The sequence below is a fragment of the Thalassophryne amazonica genome, chromosome 1, assembly GCF_902500255.1.
Source record: "Thalassophryne amazonica chromosome 1, fThaAma1.1, whole genome shotgun sequence".
Classification (NCBI taxonomy): Eukaryota; Metazoa; Chordata; class Actinopteri; order Batrachoidiformes; family Batrachoididae; genus Thalassophryne; species Thalassophryne amazonica.
This window is the reverse complement of record NC_047103.1, coordinates 151389760-151409979: the sequence shown is the minus strand read 5'-3', so window position 1 is coordinate 151409979 and position 20220 is coordinate 151389760. Positions and strand designations below refer to the sequence as shown.

At 41.9% G+C, this 20220-nt stretch overlaps 1 protein-coding gene across 1 annotated transcript in view; it reads right to left on the bottom strand.

The window, feature by feature from the left end:
* Window positions 1-20220, bottom strand: part of nid2a (nidogen 2a (osteonidogen)) — a 185348-nt gene that overhangs the window by 131054 nt on the left and 34074 nt on the right. The window contains 7 exon segments of the mRNA XM_034176255.1: window positions 494-721; window positions 808-1008; window positions 3426-3537; window positions 3634-3767; window positions 3875-3984; window positions 13041-13080; window positions 17810-17921. Of these exon segments, the coding sequence (XP_034032146.1) occupies window positions 494-721; window positions 808-1008; window positions 3426-3537; window positions 3634-3767; window positions 3875-3984; window positions 13041-13080; window positions 17810-17921 (937 nt within the window).

The following is a 20220-nucleotide window of genomic DNA, read 5'->3' as shown; positions in this document are numbered from 1 at the left end:
CACAGGATTGCTAAAAAAGCAGTTTGAACATAATAGTTTTGAGTTTGTAGCGTCAACAGCAGATGCTACTATTATTGTGAACACCCCCTTTTCTACTTTTTTTTACTAATAGCCCAATTTCATAGCCTTAAGAGTGTGTATATCATGAATGCTTGGTCTTGTTGGATTTGTGAGAATCTACTGAATCTACTGGTACCTTGTTTCCCATGTAACAATAAGAAATATACTCAAAACCTGGATTAATCTTTTAAGTCACATAGCACTACTGTTATTCTGAACACTACTGTATTTACTCTCTTCAGAGGGGAAAAAAAACCACTTTCAAAACACAATATATTTCAGAGGATTTACAAATAATAATACTATTGATGGGGGAATTAGGTGTGTAGTTTTATAAATAGGCTGAATAACCAGGACTATATTAATAAATATGCAGACTACAAAGTAGTTCTTCAGTAATTTTTCCATTGCATCTGAAGTGTACTTGACTCACCTCCCACTGGGCTGATCTTATTGGTGATGGCGTATCTCAGGATGCGCTCTTCTGTGACATACATCACAAGCACCCTCTCCACGGTGATTTGCAGCGTCTCCGGCATGACATGGTGGTCATGTCGGCAGTGACGGTAGGTGATGTTCTGCTTCAGCTGGAAGGAGAAGGACTCTGAGCCTCGGTCTACTGAAACTATTGAAAACTCCCGCACGGACGTAGAGGTGACAACTAGAGGAAGAGATAAAGTTTTTAGGCCAACGGAAGCCATTGTTTGGTAGATATGCACATTACATTCATGTGGTTGTTATGCTTACCAGAAGGGTAGTACTGGTAGGTCTCCTTGAAGGGATCCATTGTAACCGTGGCTCCGGGGGGAAGGAACGGTACGCTGCCGCTGAGCGTAGTGTCAATGGTGAGGTGGTTGTGGTCATCCAGACCGTGGCCAGTCTGGATGATGGAGAGACGCTGGTTGCCAGGGTAAAAGATCACCTCGGCATTCCGGGTAAACTCAGCACCTGGGAAATAGAATTGGTCATCCAATTAGTCAAACAATAAATACAAACATGCCACATACATACCGTAATTTCTCGACTATAAGCCGCAACTTTTTTCACACGCTTTGAACACTGCGGTTTTACAATGATGCGACTAATTTATTGATCTTTACAGGCTTTTTCATAAGTCGAAATACGTCAGTTGATGCTGTCAACTGATTTCCTGAAAGCTGCGCTCCTCATGCGGTGTAAATTCACACACAGTGTAAATATAAGGTCTTACCTCTCTGGCACTTTGTGCCAGAGTCACGCCATTAGATCAGTTAGCGGAGCGGCACCTTCTCCCCCCACCCTTTCAAACCGGTTCTTTGTCTTGGCGCAACAAGTCGATAAAGTCACAGCGCCTCATTAATGTCTCATTTACCACAGTTTCCATCCGATCCTGGCTCCACGCGATGAAAATTAGAAAAAGATAAAGTTAAAAATACTCAGTTCTCCATGTGGAGCAGAGACACCGTGCACGCGCAAGCTGAATGATGTCCGTGTCAATATTTATGTGTAACACTTAAGGGAAAAAAAGGATTTACGGTACATATTTAATTAAAAGTTAAAAAATCTTCCTGTCTAACATCTTTCTGTGTAAATATCTCATGTTACAACGTGGAGATCCACAGCTTATATACAAGTATGGCTTATTTATGTACAATGTCTTTTTTCTTCTTAAAATTGGTGGGTGCGGCTAATATTCAGGTGTGCTCTATAGTCCAGAAATTATGGTACACATATATGTACATACACACATAAATACAATCACTATCATATGATTAAGTGATGCAGGTTAGATAAATATTTTTTCTGATGACGTTGTTACAATACCTTTTTAAGGTTACATCCACATTATAGAACTGATATAAGTAAATCAGACTTTTGTGCATTTTTCAAGTAAAGTTGAGTGGATTAATGGCATGTTGTATTGATGAACTACGTATGAGATATAAATGTATTTGACCTAGATAGTTGAGGTAGTGTTGGCATTTTATATTTGGCAATAAAATGTGAGAGAACATGTAATATTAATTAAATTAAGAGCCAAATTTTGAGATTAAATTTACATGTGAAGCAAACATTTTCTATTGTCTAGTATTTAAAAAAACACATAGTAATTTTCTTCAGAGACAAATGAAGATGTCATAAATGGATTTTTAGACTCAAAAACACAGATTTTGATGTTGTTGTTGTTGTTGGTTGGTTGGTTGTTTTACGATTCTACGGACATCAGGTACAGGGATGTCACAAAAATGTGAATTATCTCATTAAATACGTGAATACCAGAATGGACACATATGCATATATTAAGTTGGTGTAATGTAACAAAATGTAAAGAAAAAATGCAGCAAAAATATTTTCAGAACTTTTTAGAGAGGATATTGTTAAATTTGCCCCCAGACATATAACATAACAACCTAGTATTTCAAAGCTGAACATGCAGTAGTTCTTACAAATAAATTTTGTGGACCCACATCTCACTGACTCACTGACTGACTCCATTATCCAGTGCTCACCCTGCTCTCCACAAGGACCAAAGAAGTGCTTTTACAATGAAGCACATTCAAGGACTGTTGAATTCATACAAGCTTCAAAACAGTACATAGCATATGTAGGGGAGGTGATGGTCTAGTGGTTAAGGTGTTGGGCTTGAGTCCAGAAGATCATGGGTTCAAATCCCCGCCTGACTGGAAAATCACTAAGGGCCCTTGGGCAAGGCGTTTAATCCCCTATTGCTCCTGGTGTGTAGTGAGCGCCTTGTATGGCAGCACCCTGACATCGGGGTGAATGTGAGGCATAATCGTAAAGCGCTTTGAGCGTCCGATGCAGATGGAAAAGCGCTATATAAATGCAGTCCATTTACCATTTACCATATGTGTGACCAAAATAATTTAGAAATTCCTGCACCCATATTTTAATGTGCATCTAATACAAAATGACAGTTTCCACACCAGGTCACTCCAGATGTTTCACAAATGTGTCAATATTAGTTTTTGAGGTGTCCTGTTCACACCCAAATCAATGTACAGATGGAGGAGGAACATTACCTCCTTATCAGAGGTAAGAAGTGGCACATCTACAGTGGATATATCTATGTGCACTGACACATAGGCACACACAGCTGTTTCCTATTAGAGGAGGAGTTGGAAGCCTGATACCGTATCACATCCCCGGAGACAATACAGCTGGCTGAGGGACGACAATCACGCACAAACATGTCCTCACTGCAGAGGAGTTCCCTCATCGCTCCACAGATGTGTTGCACAAGAGTCAACACGTACAACGCAACACAAGTGCCTGCGTGTACACACACACACACACACACACACACACACACACACACACACACACACACACACACACACACACACACACACACACACACAGCTCACCAGTTATTTTAAATCCCACTTGGCTATTGGGCAGCTCCAGAGCAAACAGCCATCCAAACAGCTCTCCTATTGGTGCAACTGGCATCAAAGCCCAGCCCACTGGCTCAGGTACCTGACCAATCACCAACGAGATTACATATGCAAATCAGAGAAATCAAAAACAAGATAAAGGAAATGTGTCTGTATTGTAATTTTTGTTGTGTCCTACCTCACTGATGGCGGTGTATGCCCTCCCATCTCCCACCACAATGTAGGCGTGTAGATCAATGTTGTTCAGCACCACAGGGGTTAAACCCACAGTCACCATGCCGTTCACCTTGCCACTAATACGCTGAGGAACACCTGGAGAAACATTGCACGCAAACATAATTCTTTACAGCGTCCAAAAATGTCAGCAATGCTCGTTTCTCTTTTTTAAGTGACCCCATTGGGTCAGCTCATGGACAAACCCTCTGGCAGGCAGTGGCGGCCATTTCCATAGAAGCCAGAGTGACAGTGGCAGCAGAAGCCTGTGGCATAGTCAGAGCAGAATGCATTCTGGGAGCACTGCTGCTGGAACCTGAAATATTGAGAAAGAAAACAACCATTAAAAGTAAATACTAATACAGATGCCAGCACTGAAAAATATAATTAGCTCTAGCAGTATGGTCCTGCCCCTTGTCAGTGCAAATTAATATCAGCTGGTTCAGTCCCAAATGATGGCCTATAAAAAAGTGTCTCATTACAATGGAGTCACACAAGAAACATCTCATGATGGGTAAAAGCAAAGAGCTTTCTCAAGATCTTTGCAACTTTTTAGTTGCCAAACATACTGATGGCATTGATTACAGAAGGATTTCTAAACTTCTGAATGTTACGGTGCCCACTGTTGAGGCCATAATCCAGAAGTGGAAAGAAGATCATTTCACCATAAACCATCCACAACCAGGTGGTCCTCACAAGATTTCTGACAGAGGAGTGAAAACAATCATCAGAAGAGTTATCCAAGAGCCAAAGACCACTTGTGTAGAGCTTCAGAAAGACCTGAGGTCTCATGTACAAAGACTTGAGTAGATTTCCTATTGAAACAAGGCATACGCTAAACCCCAGAAACTGGCGTACACACAAAATTATCCAGATGTATCAAAGTGTGCGTACGCATGGATCCAAGCATGTTCCATTTGTACATCACAATCAACATGGAATTGAGCACACATGGAGACATACCAAACTCCTCCCTTTCCACAAACCTATTTAAATATGTATTTTCATGTCAATAGGCCCTGGGAGCTGGGATTCCCCACTCCGTCGGAGCAGACAACATGAACAGAGAAAAGAAATTATACCGAGTGTGAGCTACAGATGATATAAATGATGTGGAGACATGCAGGGATAGTTTTTTTGATGATGGCTTTTCCATTGATGGAATGGAAATGTTTCCTATTAACAAAAAGAAATTCATCATGTGATGGCGCCTTTATGGCAATATGTTTGCAGTCAATAACTCAGATTACATTCGTCGAAACTGGCTCTTGCTGCAAATTGCTCTTTAATGTTGGAATGTGATGTACGTGGATGGCATTTGGATGACTGCATTCCACACAGCTGGAATGGCTCGGCTCAAGGTTGGCTGGCACACTCCTGACCGATCAGCCAGCTCCTGCTGGAATGTCCCTGTTGCCAGGAACCCCAGCATGGTCAGCACATGTGTGGACACAGACAACTCCCTGACTCCTCGCTGTATTGTGCTCTGGGCTGGCCGCAGTTCTGTGCACAACCCAACCTGGTCTCATGGCAAGTCGTGATGGTTGGTTGGTTATGGTTAGGGTAAGGGGGAAGAAGTAGGATTAGGTTACTTTTAAAAAAACCCTGTCATGAAAATTTGACTCATTTCGTGATGAGAGGACGAAAAAATAAACATGAGACTGGGCTGTACAACCCCAGTAACAGTGGCCGTGGTAATTGGAATATGCTTTTGAGCCAGTTATCATCATTTGCAAGTAAATCCTCATGTTCCCTAAATACACATTCACGCTGGATTGCATCATTTGCAAGGTCCTCCAACAATGCTAAAGCAGTGATTGTTAATGCCATTTTCCTCATCACTTTGCGCATGCTTTTATATCTACCCATATAACTGCAACAAATGTGTTGTGGGCTGGGGTCTTTGGCTGGCTTGATTTTTGTTTTCTGTTTCTCCCACCAGGTGGTATGCAGCTGGTGGCTGGTTCAAAAGTCGGAGGGGTGGCGCCGTCTTGTGCCGTACGCCATTACCGCTGTTCCACTCCTCCCGGTTGACTTTTGGGGTATAGTCGTCAAGTGCAAAGAATGGAAAAACGTGTTTTCCATCCTTTGGGGTTGGGGTTGTTTTGTTTGTATGTTTTTTTTTTCCCCCAGTTTCCGCCCTCAGGGTGTGACTGTGGTGTCCTCTGGGGGGGAAAGGGCGGTGGGTCCATCTAGCCGTAGATGGCCGGGGCTGGGTCTGTTAGTCATGAGGCGGGGCGTCTCCTGGGGTTTGATGGAACGGTCCTCTGGGAGGCGCTGGGAGTCCCCGTGGGTGACTTTGGATCCCAGAGGGACCTCGGCTGTGGTTATTACTCCTGGAGCTGGCGGGATGTCCTCTGGGGGGTGTTGGTCCCTACATGTCGTCCGGGGGGGGGTGTTAGCGTTTTTTTTTGTTTGCAAGCTTGAGTTTGGGTTGTGTTTTTTCTTTTCTCCTCTTCCCGGGGTTTGATGGGACGGTCCTCTGGGGAGGGGGGGTTGGTATGGTTGTTTGTGTTTGTCTTTTTTTTGTTTTATGACTAAGCACACTTTAACACCCAGTCGGAAGAAGGCTGAGTGCACAGGTTCAAGAACTCCTGGCCAAAATTATGCAAAGTGAACAACTAAAGTAAGAGTCAACAGGAATGAACGCAAAGATGCAGTCAGAGGTGGAGACTCTAACAGGTTTGCTAAATGAAACAGAGGGCAAGACCATTAAAGTCAACAAAGGACATCTCTGCACTGGAGTGTCAGCTGCGGAGCAGTCTGCTGCAGACAGGCTCAGGGTGGGAAAGGATGAGCTCCAGGATGAGAGTGATGGTCTCGGCACGGAGTTCCCTGTTGACAGAGAAGAGGCGGCTGGAAGCGTGCGTTATCCAGCTGAGGGAAGAGCTGGAGAGGCTCAACATTGAGATGATCAATGACTGCATGAAGAAATTAACATTGCAGGTGGAGCAGCTGATGATGGAGCTGTCGTCAGAGCACAGTAACGCACAGCTCCTGGAGACGGGCCTTTCCCAGCTGGATCGTCAGCACAAGGAGCCGAAACTGAAGCTGCAGGAGGTGTTTTTTGTTCCCGGCCAACATTCCAGCCATGGTCCCTGGAGGGGGGCTTTGTTTTTTCTGGCCCAGGTCCGTGTGGTCGCCGGGAGGCTTCCCGTGAGGGTGGGGTACTGTTGTGGGCTGGGGTGTTTGGCTGGCTTGGTTTTTGTTTTCTGTTTCTCCTACCAGGTGGTATGCATTCAGGACTGAGTGGCTGAGCATTAGGACCTCACCCTGAACACCTGAGGCTTGTTTTCACATGCAGGTCATCAGGACTCACAGCTGTGGTGTATTTTGTCTTAATCAGAGATTGCTGCATTTAAACCTTGAATGCACAGTGTGTGATTGCCAGAGACTCGACCTTGTGAGCAAACGTGTGAGATCGACGTCAGGAGAACAATCTCACCATCACGGACGCAGAGACCGCTCCAGGTTTGACGCCACAGTCTGTGAAGGAGGATTGGGTGAGGTCTCACGCTCTTCAGCACACTTCCTGAGGTAATTCGTTTTTTGGTGACTTTTGTGAAGTAATGACAGTGGATTTGGTGTCCCTCACACCTTGTGTTAGTGAGCTGTCTCGTTATGCTAATTGTCTAATCAGCTTCTGCTGCAGTGGAGATTTGAACTGAGTTGTTCCGTGCCTGCAGGGTAAGAAGCTGATGTATAGATTTAAGCCAGGAAGTGTTTGCTGATTGCGTGCACCTTTGAGTTGTGTCTCTCTGTGTGAAGTTGGACTCACCTCATGTTTTCTTTCTTCACAGACTCGGTTTGTCGCGGCCACCTGGGGGGTGTCGGCGGGGTCCCTGGGTCCGAACTGCTGTGGCTCCGGACCGTTTGCGCTGTTGAGAGCGCGCCGTGTTTTCACCTCACCAGACCGCGGACATTTTTGGTTGTTTATCACTACACTGTTATGTTTATTAAATTCTGTTATCTTTTGAACCGTGCTCTGCTTATTTTATGCTGGGTCCTTTCAAACGCTGGGTCGGTGCTCCGACCACGTCCGAAACATAACAAATGAGTGTGTTAATTGCTCATGGGTGTATCTCTGATGTGCACATCACTCTGATGACGTCTTGTTTTCACACTATTAATAGATTCCCAGCATCACCGCTACATGTCGCCAGTGGACCAATAGCTGTAGAAATGTACGTACGCTAGCCATGAATTTGCTGTGGTGCAAAGCACATTTCCATGATGATTTCACTTTTGATATATCTGAACATTAGCGTGGAGATGGACGTTCACCATGTATGCAGCCTATGAGGCCCCTGGAATTAGCAGATACAACTGTTTTGAAGAAAACAGTAAGTAATGCACTCAACCACTACGGCCTGTATACACACTCACCACACAAGACTCCATTGCTGAAGAAAAAGCATGTTGAAGCGCATTTAAAATTTGCTGCACAACGTTTAGACAAGCCTGTGAAATACAGGGAGAATATAGTTTGATCAGATGAGACCAAAACTGAACTCTTCGGATGCCATAATACACAACATAGTTGGAGGTCAAATGGCATTGCACATCACGCCAAAACCACCGTACCAACAGTGAAGTTTGGTGGTGGGAACATCCTTGTTTGGGGCTGTTTTTCAGCATCCAGCATTGGCAAACTTCATATTAACTGAAGGAAGGATGACTGGAAAACTGTACTGAGACATTCTTGATAAAAATCTGCTGCCATCTACCAGGATGATGAAGATGAAACGAGGGTGAACATTTCAGCAAGACGGTGATCCCAAACACACAGCCAAGGAAACTCTCAATTGGTTTCAGAGAACGAAAATATGAAAATAGAGCTGCTAGAATGGCCCACCCAATCACCTGATGACTCCAATAGAAAATCTATGGAAAGAACTAAAGATCAGAGTTCAGAGAGGAGATCCACAGGACCTTCAAGATTTCAAGAAAGTTTGTGTGGAAGAATGGACCAAAATCACACCAGAGCAACACATGTGACTAGTTTCTCCATACAGGAGGTGTCTTGAAGCTGTCGTTACCAACAAAGACTTTGTACAAAGTATTAAATACATTTCAGTCAGTGTGTTTAACAATTTTTCCCTGTGGCATTCCGTTTTGTTACACATATCTTAATTTCTGTAATTTTCAATTTTATTTTCATTGATATAGCACCAAATCACAACAAGGTTGCCTCAAGGCACTTCACTCAAGTACGGTCTAACCTTACCAACCCCCACAGCAGCAGCGGTAAGGAAAAACTCCCTCTGAGGAAGAAACCTCAAGCAGACTAGACTCAAAGGGGTGACCCTCTGCTTGGGCCATGCTACAGACACAAATTACAAAACAATTCACAAAACGAATATACAAGAAATGTTGCCGGTGCACAGGATGGTTTCCTGAACAGCTACCACACCCATCTCTGGATGGAGCCGCACCTCAAACAGAGAGAAAAGAAAATAGCAGAATCAAGCATCAGAAAGACAACAAATACAGTGTAATTTGTCAGCATTAAGCAACAAGAAAAACAAACGAAATACTAAGGTGATCGCCGGCCACTAGCCCTAAGCTTCACTAAAAGACCCAGAATATAGATAAAGCTGAGGCCGCGGCACACTCCATTTACTAATGAAATGAATTAAAAGAGTAAAAAGCGTAGAAACATACCATGCCAGTATGCTAGCCATACGAAAGGGAAAATAAAATTCTGTACTTGTTATAGAATAGAATAGAATAATTCTTTATTGTCCACTGATGTGGAAAATTGTCTTTGGCTCACCAGCACAAAAAAGACAAAAAACAGTCATAAAACATTCATACAAACACATGAATAAAACAAAAATAAGATACATAAAATACATGGAAGTAAAAGAAGAAATAGAATAAGACCTAGTAAGATAAATAAAACGTACAGTAAGATCTAATAAAATCAAATAAAACAGAAGTAAAGCAGTTCAGGTTTAATTTGTGGAGTGGTCACTTTTTTGAGTTCATTATGGTGACGGCATTTGGTATAAAAGATTTTTTAAAAGAACCTTTGGCCAGAGGAGCTCTGTAGTGCCTCCCAGACTTCAAGAGCTCAAACTGACAGGGCAGAGGATGAGAGCTGTCTGCCAGGACTCTCTCAGCTTTCCTCCTCATCCTGTCAGTGTAAATGTGGGCCAGAGGCTTCTGGGGTTTTCCCACAATTTTCCCCGCCATTTTTACAATTCTATTTAGTTTGTCCTTACATTTACAACTCAAGTGACCAAACCAAACACAAAGATGAAATGTTAAAATACTCTCAATATGTGCAGAATACACAAGCTCTAAAATCTGCGGATTAACACCAAGACAACTCAATCTTCTGAGAAGACTGAGTCGCTGTGAACATTTCTTAAAGATAAAATCAGTGTTTTCAAAGAAGCTCAAGTGACTATCAAGAACTGTACCAAGATATTTAAAAGTTTCAACCATTTCAACAAGCTGGCCATCGAGTGAAACTGGCTGCACGGTCAGTTCTTGCTTTGTGTGAAAAACAAGCTCCTTTGTCTTAGACACATTGATTTCCAGCTGGCTGTCGAGACACCAAGCTTCAAGAGCCTTAATGTGAGCGAGATAGGAGGCTTCGCCAGAGGAGTCACACTTCTGTAGCAGGCTGACTAGGGCCATGTCATCCGCGTATTTAATCAGTTTAAAGTTTGTGTCATTAACTGCAAATTCGTTTGTAAAAAGAGAGAAGAGAAGAGGTGAAAGAACGCTACCCTGTGGGCAGCCAGTGCTTATGATGAGCTCTCCTGACAGAATGTTGTTAGCACAAACTCTTTGAGGGCGACAAGACAGAAAGTCTCTGATCCAGAGCATCAGGCCCTTTTCAACATTTAAATCAGCCAGCCTTTTCAGAAGAATATGTAATTTCATAGAATTAAAAGCTGCACTGAAGTCTACAAACAGAACCCGAGCATATGCTTTAGCAAGTGAAAGCTGCTTTGAGATCATGTCCAGCAAGATCAATCCGGCATCATCAGTACCTCTGTCCCTCTTATAGGCAAACTGCAGAGGGTCTAGTTCACTGACCACTGTGGTGGTCAGGACGTCAACTAAAACTCTCTCCATAGTTTTACATAATATGGAGGTTATGGCAATGGGCTGAAAATCTTCAGGTTTGCTTGCCCCTGGCTTTTTTGGTATAGGCCTTATTATGGAGAATTTCCAACATTTGGGCACTCCTGTGACAAGAAGGGAATTAAACAATCTGGAAAAGACTCCTTTTAATTGAGGAGCACAGTCTTTGAGTAGACGGGCTTTCAGGCCATCTGGGCCAGTGGCCTTCTTTGGCTTCAGTTTAGAAAGACTTTTAGCCACGTCATCCTCAGTGATGGCTGTGGGAGCTCCTGCTGGAAGATTTTTACAGATCTCATCACATTCCTGTTTATCATTCACTTTATCAAATCTACAGAAGAAACGGTTTAACTCATCAACAAAACATTGATTAATGGTTGTAAGAGCATCACATTTCTTACTGGATTTGCCTATCAGTGTATTTAGACCTTCCCAGGCTTGTTTTATATTGCCACTGAAAAATTTACTTTCTACTTTATTCTTGTGCTCAATTTTTGCCTTAAATATGTTCCCTCTCAGCTGTCTCCTTTTTTCCTGCATTAATTGCACATTACCAGAGCAGAAGGCTGCCTTCTTTTCATTAAGACAGATTTTCAGTCGTTTGGACACCCAGGGTTTGTTATTTGGGAATATTTTCACAGTTTTAGTCTCTGACACGTTATCCTCACAGAACTTAATATAAGATGTGATGGTGTCAGTGAGTTCATCTCCATCCAGAAAGGATTCAAAGAAAATGTCCCAGTTTGTTTCATCAAAACAGTCTCTGAGTTGCTCTTTGCTTTCCTCGGACCACACCTGTACCTGCTTATTAACTGTTTTAATTCTTTTGACCACAGCTTTGTATTTAGGCAAAAGATGAATCACACTGTGGTCAGATTTTCCAAGAGGCGGTCTGCATACCGCTTTATAAGCCTCTGGGATGTTGCCATAGCAACGGTCAAGCGTCCGATGCAGACGTGTAGGACAGTCTACATATTGCTGTAGAGTGGGCAGGTGGTCAGACAGACTGCAGGAGTTAAAGTCACCCAGAATGAAAACGGGCTGGTCAGCAGAGCGGGTGAGTGCATTATTATAGCTCTCTGCTATTCTCTCTCCTGCTGCGTCCTCATCTGGACCGGGCACGTATACGAGAATGACATTGATCTGTCCGAACTCCCGCGGAAGATAAAAGGGTCTAAAAGATACAGTCAGTATCTCATAGTCAGGTGTGCATACTTGCTCTCGTATGCTGTATTGAGTGGCCCAGCTGTTATCCACAAACAAACACAGACCCCCTCCGATGGATTTGTGCACAGTGCGCGCGTCCCTGTCCGCTCTGACAGCGGTGTAGCCTGACAGGCTCGGTGTATCGTGATGATCTTTAAGCCATGTTTCCGTCAAACACACAAGATTACTCTGTCTAAATTCACTGTCATGCTCAGCTCTCAGCACAACTTCATCGAGTTTATTGCTTACCGAGCGGACGTTAGACAGAGTGATGACAGGCAGCGGGAATCTGCTGCGGCGTCTCCAGAGTCGGTGCCTCACGCCTCCCCTGGAGCCACGCTTTTTCCTCTTCCCCAGACATTTAAGAGGCCGTCGGATTTACTGACAGTCCGCAGGTAGACAAACTGAAGGAACCCCACCAGGTGAGCGAAGTGACAAAAGATGCTCTCTGGTGTAAGTAAGGAAGCTTTGCTGGCTTGTGAGGCAGCTCCCGTGCGCAAACGCTGATAGGCAGAAAATGATCCACAGCAGTGCGATTTTCATTGCGACGATAAGGTCCAAAGTGCAAAGTGCAGTGAAGTTCTGACAGGTCACATCCACATTAAACCAATGAACTGCTTAAAAAAAATAAGTTAAAACAAATTTAATAACGCTAACAGACAAACAGTGAAACAAACAGTGAGCGCAGGGTCAGCAGCAGGCGGCGCCCCCATTGGGTTATTATAATAACTTGGGTTATTATTGATAATCTGGTAAAAATTTCACATCAATCGCACCTTTAGAAATACATCTACTGAGAAAAATGGTGACGTGTTCAATACATGTTTTACCCGTTGTGTGTGTGTATGTATGTGTGTTTAGGTATATCAAACAAAGATTTGTCAATGTCCAAATACATATGGCCCTAACTGTACCTGGGGAGGTGATGGTCTAGTGTGGTTAAGCATTGGGCTTGACACCAGCGTTTAACCACTAAGCATAAATGTAAAGTGTTTTGAGCTTCTGATTCAGATGGAAAAGCATGATAAAAATGCAGTTCACACCTCACTATGTTTCGTCAGTACATACCTTGCACATGTCTCCTTGTTCTCTGTAGTGTACTGAATCACTGGGAGAAACAGAGGGAAACAAGAGATTTAATCATGAAATTATAAATGGAAGAATAATCCACATTCATGGCATCATTTTCAATGTTCATATCACAGGATTATCCTCTATTTTGTAATTTGGATTGCACATATAAATCTGTCGCTAAATAGATGAGTATACTTTAAATAAAATTTAAATAAAATACTTTAAAAATAATAATAATTTAAAAATGAATGAATGAATGAATTAATTAATTTAAAAATAATAAAAATTTAAATAAAATACTTTAAATAAATTACGAGTATATATCAATATACTCTAAAATTTTTTCCAATATGTAATTTTTTTTATTTTCCATTATTTCCAGCAATAAAACAAAGCTATAAATATAATTGTAGACTGAGCATCGAGATAGTTTCCATAAAAGGATGAACACACAGAAATAACACAAAGGTGGAAAAGATCAAGGTGTAAACACACACACACATGCGCACACACACACACACATACACACACACACACACACACGCGCGCACACACACACAGACACACACACGCACGCGCGCACACACACACACTTAAAGATGCTTGTCAGGACATTTGGAGAAAAACCAGCTGTTGCTCTGCTGCTTCCCACACAAACACACATTGGCTGCAGCTTCATGAGCTCCCACGGGTTTGAAAAAATATTTCAACACTCGACACAATACTGAGGTCCAGATTGCAAAACAGAGCTCACAATGAACTAATTTTCAAATAAAAGTTTCGCATCTTCATCGTACAATAAAAATTTTCCAAGTGGGTGGAGAAAACCACAATACTGCTTTGTCACAGGAGTGTTGTTTCTGATTTGTTTGGGACAATCAGAAAAATTCACAAAGAGATTCACTAATGAACACAAGAAGAATGAGAAAAAAAAAAAAAAAAAAAAATATATATATATATATATATATATATATATATATATATATATATATATATATATATATATATATACACAACCCCTGGCAAAAATGATGGCCAGTGATGTTCATTCAGTTGTTTAATTTTGTAGAAAAAAAGCAGATCACAGACATGACACAAAACTAAAGTCATTTCAAATGGCAACTTTCTGGCTTTAAGAAACACTATAAGAAATCAAGAAAAAAAGATTGTGGCAGTCAGTAACGGTTACTTTTTTAGACCAAGCAGAGGAAAAAAATATGGAATCACTCAATTCTGAGGAAAAAATTATGGAATCACCGTGTAAATTTTCATCCCCAAAACTAACACCTGCATCAAATCAGATCTGCTCGTTAGTCTGCATCTAAAAAGGAGTGATCACACCTTGGAGAGCTGTTGCACCAAGTGGACTGACATGAATCATGGCTCCAACACGAGAGATGTCAATTGAAACAAAGGAGAGGATTATCAAACTCTTAAAAGAGGGTAAATCATCACGCAATGTTGCAAAAGATGTTGGTTGTTCACAGTCAGCTGTGTCTAAACTCTGGACCAAATACAAACAACATGGGAAGGTTGTTAAAGGCAAACATACTGGTAGACCAAGGAAGACATCAAAGCGTCAAGACAGAAAACTTAAAGCAATATGTCTCAAAAATCGAAAATGCACAACAAAACAAATGAGGAACGAATGGGAGGAAACTGGAGTCAACGTCTGTGACCAAACTGTAAGAAACCGTCTAAAGGAAATGGGATTTACATACAGAAAAGCTAAACGAAAGCCATCATTAACACCTAAACAGAAAAAAACAAGGTTACAATGGGCTAAGGAAAAGCAATCGTGGACTGTGGATGACTGGATGAAAGTCATATTCAGTGATGAATCTCGAATCTGCATTGGGCAAGGTGATGATGCTGGAACTTTTGTTTGGTGCCGTTCCAATGAGATTTATAAAGATGACTGCCTGAAGAGAACATTTCCACAGTCATTGATGATATGGGGCTGCATGTCAGGTAAAGGCACTGGGGAGATGGCTGTCATTACATCATCAATAAATGCACAAGTTTACGTTGATATTTTGGACACTTTTCTTATCCCATCAATTGAAAGGATGTTTGGGGATGATAAAATCATTTTTCAAGATGATAATGCATCTTGCCATAGAGCAAAAACTGAAAAAGTCCTTGCAAAAAGACACATAGGGTCAATGTCATGGCCTGCAAATAGTCCGGATCTTAATCCAATTGAAAATCTTTGGTGGAAGTTGAAGAAAATGGTCCATGACAAGGCTCCAACCTGCAAAGCTGATCTGGCAACAGCAATCAGAGAAAGTTGGAGCCTGATTGATGAAGAGTACTGTTTGTCACTCATTAAGTCCATGCCTCAGAGACTGCAAGCTGTTATAAAAGCCAGAGGTGGTGCAACAAAATACTAGTGATGTGTTGGAGCGTTCTTTTGTTTTTCATAATTCCATAATTTTTTCCTCAGAATTGAGTGATTCCATATTTTTTTCCTCTGCTTGGTCTAAAAAAGTAACTGTTACTGACTGCTACAATTTTTTTTTTCCTGATTTCTTATACTGTTTCTTGTTGTTGTTGTTGTTGTTGTTTTGTTTCAGCTGCTTTGGAATTAAGGTGCAGCAATGTGTGATTCTACTGGGCCACTGAACATGCACAGGAGACAAATTTATGCACTTGTATGCACCAACAAACACTCACATAAGCACAAGTGCACATGTGCTATTGCTGCAGGGAGAGAACCATATACCAGCATCACAGGAAGGTTTTATGTCCATACTAAGCTTCATAAACAAATATGAGAGAACTGACAGCCCTGGGGTCTGATTTTCTGCAACACGTTTCAAAAAAAGCTGGGACAGTGGTATGTTTACCACTGTGTTACATCACCTTTCCTTCTAACAACACTCAATAAGTGTTTGGGAACTGAGGACACTCGTGATTGGGTATAAAAGGAGCATCCCCAAAAGTCTCAGCCGTTCACAAGCAAAGATGGGGCAAGGATCACCACTTTGTGAACAACTGCATGAAAAAATAGTCCAACAGTTTAAGAACAATGTTTCTCAATGTTCAATTGCAAAGAAATTAGGGATTCCATCATCTACAGTCCATAATATAATCAGAAAATTCAGAGAATCTGGAGAACTTTTTACATGTAAGCGGCAAGGCCGAAAGCCATCACTGAATGCCCGTGACCTTCAATCCCTCAGGTGGCAATGCATTAAAAACCGACATCATTGTGTAAAGGATCTTACCGTGTGGGCTTAGGAACACCTCAGAAAACCTTTGTCAGTTAACACAGTTCGTCGCTACATCTACAAGTGCAAGTTAAAACTCTACCATGCAAAGCAAAAGCCATACATCAACATCCAGAAACACCGCTGACTTCTCTGGGCCTGAGCTCATTTGAAATGGACAGACGCAAAGTGGAAAAGTGTGCTGTGCTCTGATGAGTCCGCATTTCAAATTGTTTTTGGAAATCATGGACGTCGTGTCTTCCGGACAAAAGAGGAAAAAGACCATCCAGATTGTTACCAGTGCAAAGTTCAAAAGTCAGTATCTGTGATGGTATGGGGGTGTGATAGTGCCCATGGCATGGGCAACTTACACATCTGTGATGGCACCATCAATGCTGAAAAGTACATCCAGGTTTTGGAGCAACACATGCTGCCATCCAAGCAACGTCTTTTTCAGGGACGTCCCTGCTTATTTCAGCAAGACAATGCCAAGCCACATTCTGCACGTGTTACAACAGCGTGGCTTCGTAGTAAAAGAGTGCGGGTACTAGACTGGCCTGCCTGCAGTCCAGACCTGTCACCCATTGAAAATGTGTGGTGCATTATGAAGCACAAAATATGACAACGGAGACCCCGGACTGTTGAACAACTGAAGTTGTACATCAAGCAAGAATGGGAAAGAATTCCACCTACAAAGCTTCAACAATTAGTGTCCTCAGTTCCCAAATGCTTATTGAGTGTTGTTAGAAGGAAAGGTGATGTAACACAGAGGTAAACATACCACTGTCCCAACTTTTTTGAAATGTGTTGCAGGTATCCATTTCAAAATGAGCAAATATTTGCACAAAAACAATAAAGTTTATCAGTTTGAACATTAAACATCTTGTCTTTGTAGTGTATTCAATTGAATATAGGTTGAAGAGGATTTGCAAATCATTGTATTCTGTTTTTATTTATATCTTACCCAATGTCCCAACTTCATTGGAATTGGGGTTGTAATAAAGTAACTTTTCAAAGTAACTGTGCCAACACTGGATTAGAATATGCTAGCTGCTGGATACTGGTTGTATAAAAGGGCGAATGGAGGTGCAAATGATGGTTGATCATCCTAATCCCAATCATAATCCTAAAATGAAATTATTTATTACACAAAATGACAATGACACAGAAGAAGAAAAAGGAGAAGCACAACAACAGCAACAATGTTTTACATGTAACCTTTTCACATTTTACCATTTCCTTAAGGTTAACATTTAGTATCGTGGGTATGCAGATGCTTTTTGACACTTATGTTACCAGAAACGTTGAGTGAGAACACATTCTTATTTACAGTAAAAGCCAAAGGGAGCACTTCCAGGGGAAGGAGTGCTACACACATACATCTGTGAGCTGCATAGTACAACGGTAGTATTGTACTGCCAGATGCTCAGCAGCTCTGCTGCACTGGGTGAAGTTTTGCACATTCTATAGTGTAACACTCCTTCTTCATGGTACCCGTCCTTTTTCAAACTTTGATGACCAACTACAAGTACAGATTTGTGTGTCATTTACCTCCTGTGTCAAAATCAACCTCTTCTTCATCCACGCTGACTACATGACCTCCCGGAGAAAGAGGTTGTTCATGTTCCTGAGGGGGATAAACATCAGCAATTTGCAGAGGAACCTACAGGAAAATATGTAAAAATGGTCTATATTTAATATGAACTTGTGCTTATTTTTACATTGATCTGTCTAATGTCTCTTTGATTCTGGATGCTATAAAACACAGATCATTGATTTGCATATACTATACCACTGTTTTACGACATTGTGTTAGTAAAACTATACGACTCCAAAAAAGCATTGTTAATGTAATAATATAAAAATTAAACTACATTGTGGAAACATGCCCTTTGTGAAAATGATTGCTTGAAACATTCAGCAGTTTCCAGAGGACGGTAATTTTCCTGAATTTGAAATTGCGAATGTAAAATTCTGTGATGCCACTTTCAATACAACTGTTAGTTAAGTCAGCAATTAATACATACATACATACACACACACACACACACACACACACACACATATATATATATATATATATATATATATATATATATATATATATATATATATATACAAGGTCTGTTAGAAAAGTATCCGACCTTTTAAAAAACCATATGGATTTGAATCACGTGTGATTGTGTCAGACAAGCTTGAACCCTCATGCGCATGCGTGAGTTTTTTCATGCCTGTCGGTTGCGTCATTCGCCTGTGAGCAGGCTTTGAGTGAGGTGTGGTCCACTCCTCTCGTCTGTTTTTTATTGCGAATAAATGTCTGAATGATTTGGAGCTTTGCTGCATCAATTTTTTTCCAGAAACTGTGAGAGACCTCCAGGTGGACACCGTTTGAAAAATTAATATGGCTTTCAGGGACGATTTTATGGGGATTAAACAGATTACGGGGTGTTACTGCCCCTTTAAGGACGGCCCACAACTGCTGAGAGCGCGGCGCACTCCCAGCCCCCATCGACAGGTTGACACCCCGCTGGAACAACCAGATCATTTCCAACGTGAAAGCTTTGTTGATCCGGGACCTCGTCTGACTTTCACAAAAAGGCAGAAGATGTGGACATCAGCACTTTTTCCGGCACATTCCACCATTACAGGAGTTTTTTTCATGGAAAGAAAAGCGGAGGGACGCACCACGGAGCCATTCATTACACGGGACAAAACCACCTCGGTGTTGGTCTCTCAGGACAGCTTTCAGGTGGCTTTCAGACGGATTCCGGTTTCTTTCCAGTCGTGTGAATATCCCATTGTGATTGTGCATGAGCTGGACATGCCAGAACATGTCCCGTGAGGCTTCATCAGCACATTAAGACAGACGTGCGGAGGAGTTTCGCGTGTCTGTCTTAATGTGCGGGAAAAGTGCTGATGTCCACGTCTTTTCACAATTCCTGTGCTAGTCAGATGACATACCGGATCAAGACAGCATCCAGTTTAAAAATGAACGGCACATTTCACTGTTACAGGAGTTTTTGTCATGGAAAGAGAAGCTGCTCCACTGCGTGTCGCGGTGCAGCCGCTCGGCGCAAAGCAACGCCGTGATGAAGCCTCACGGGACATGTTCTGGCATGTCCAGCTCATGCACAATCACAATCGGATATTCACACAACTGGAAAGCAACTGTAATCCGTCTGAAATCCACCTGAAAGCTGTCCTGAGAGATCAACACTGAGGTGGTTTTGTCCCGCGTAATGAACGGAGCCGTGATGCGTCCCTCTGCTTTTCTTTCCATGAAAAACACTTCTGTAACGGTGGAATGTGCCTGAAAAAGTGTTGATGTCCACTTCTTCTGCCTTTTTGTGAAAGTCAGACGAGGTCCCGGATCAACAAAGCCTTCACGTTGGAAATGATCTGGTTGTTCCAGCGGGGTGTCAGCCTGTCGATGGGGGCTGGGAGCGTGCCGCGCTCTCAGCAGTTGTGGGCAGTCCTTAAAGCGGCAGAAACACTCCGTAATCTGTTTAATCCCCATAAAATCGTCCCTGAAAGCCATATTAATTTTTCGAACGGTGTCCACCTGGAGGTCTCTCACAGTTTCTGGAAAAAAATTGATGCAGCAAAGCTCCAAATCATTCAGACATTTATTTGCAATAAAAAATAGACGAGAGGGGTGGACCACACCTCAGTCAAAGCCTGCTCACAGGCGAATGACGCAACCGACAGGCATGAAAAAACTCACGCATGCGCACGAGGGTTCACGCTTGTCTGACGCAATCACACGTGATTCAAATCCATATGGTTTTTAAAAGAAATAATAAGGTTGGATACTTTTCTAACAGACCTCGTATATATATATATATATATATATATATATATATATATATATATATATATATATATATATATATCACCTGTTACTTTTGTTTTTAAATGATTTGCAGTATTTTCTGAGAAACGTTATTAGATGTGTGTTTGTG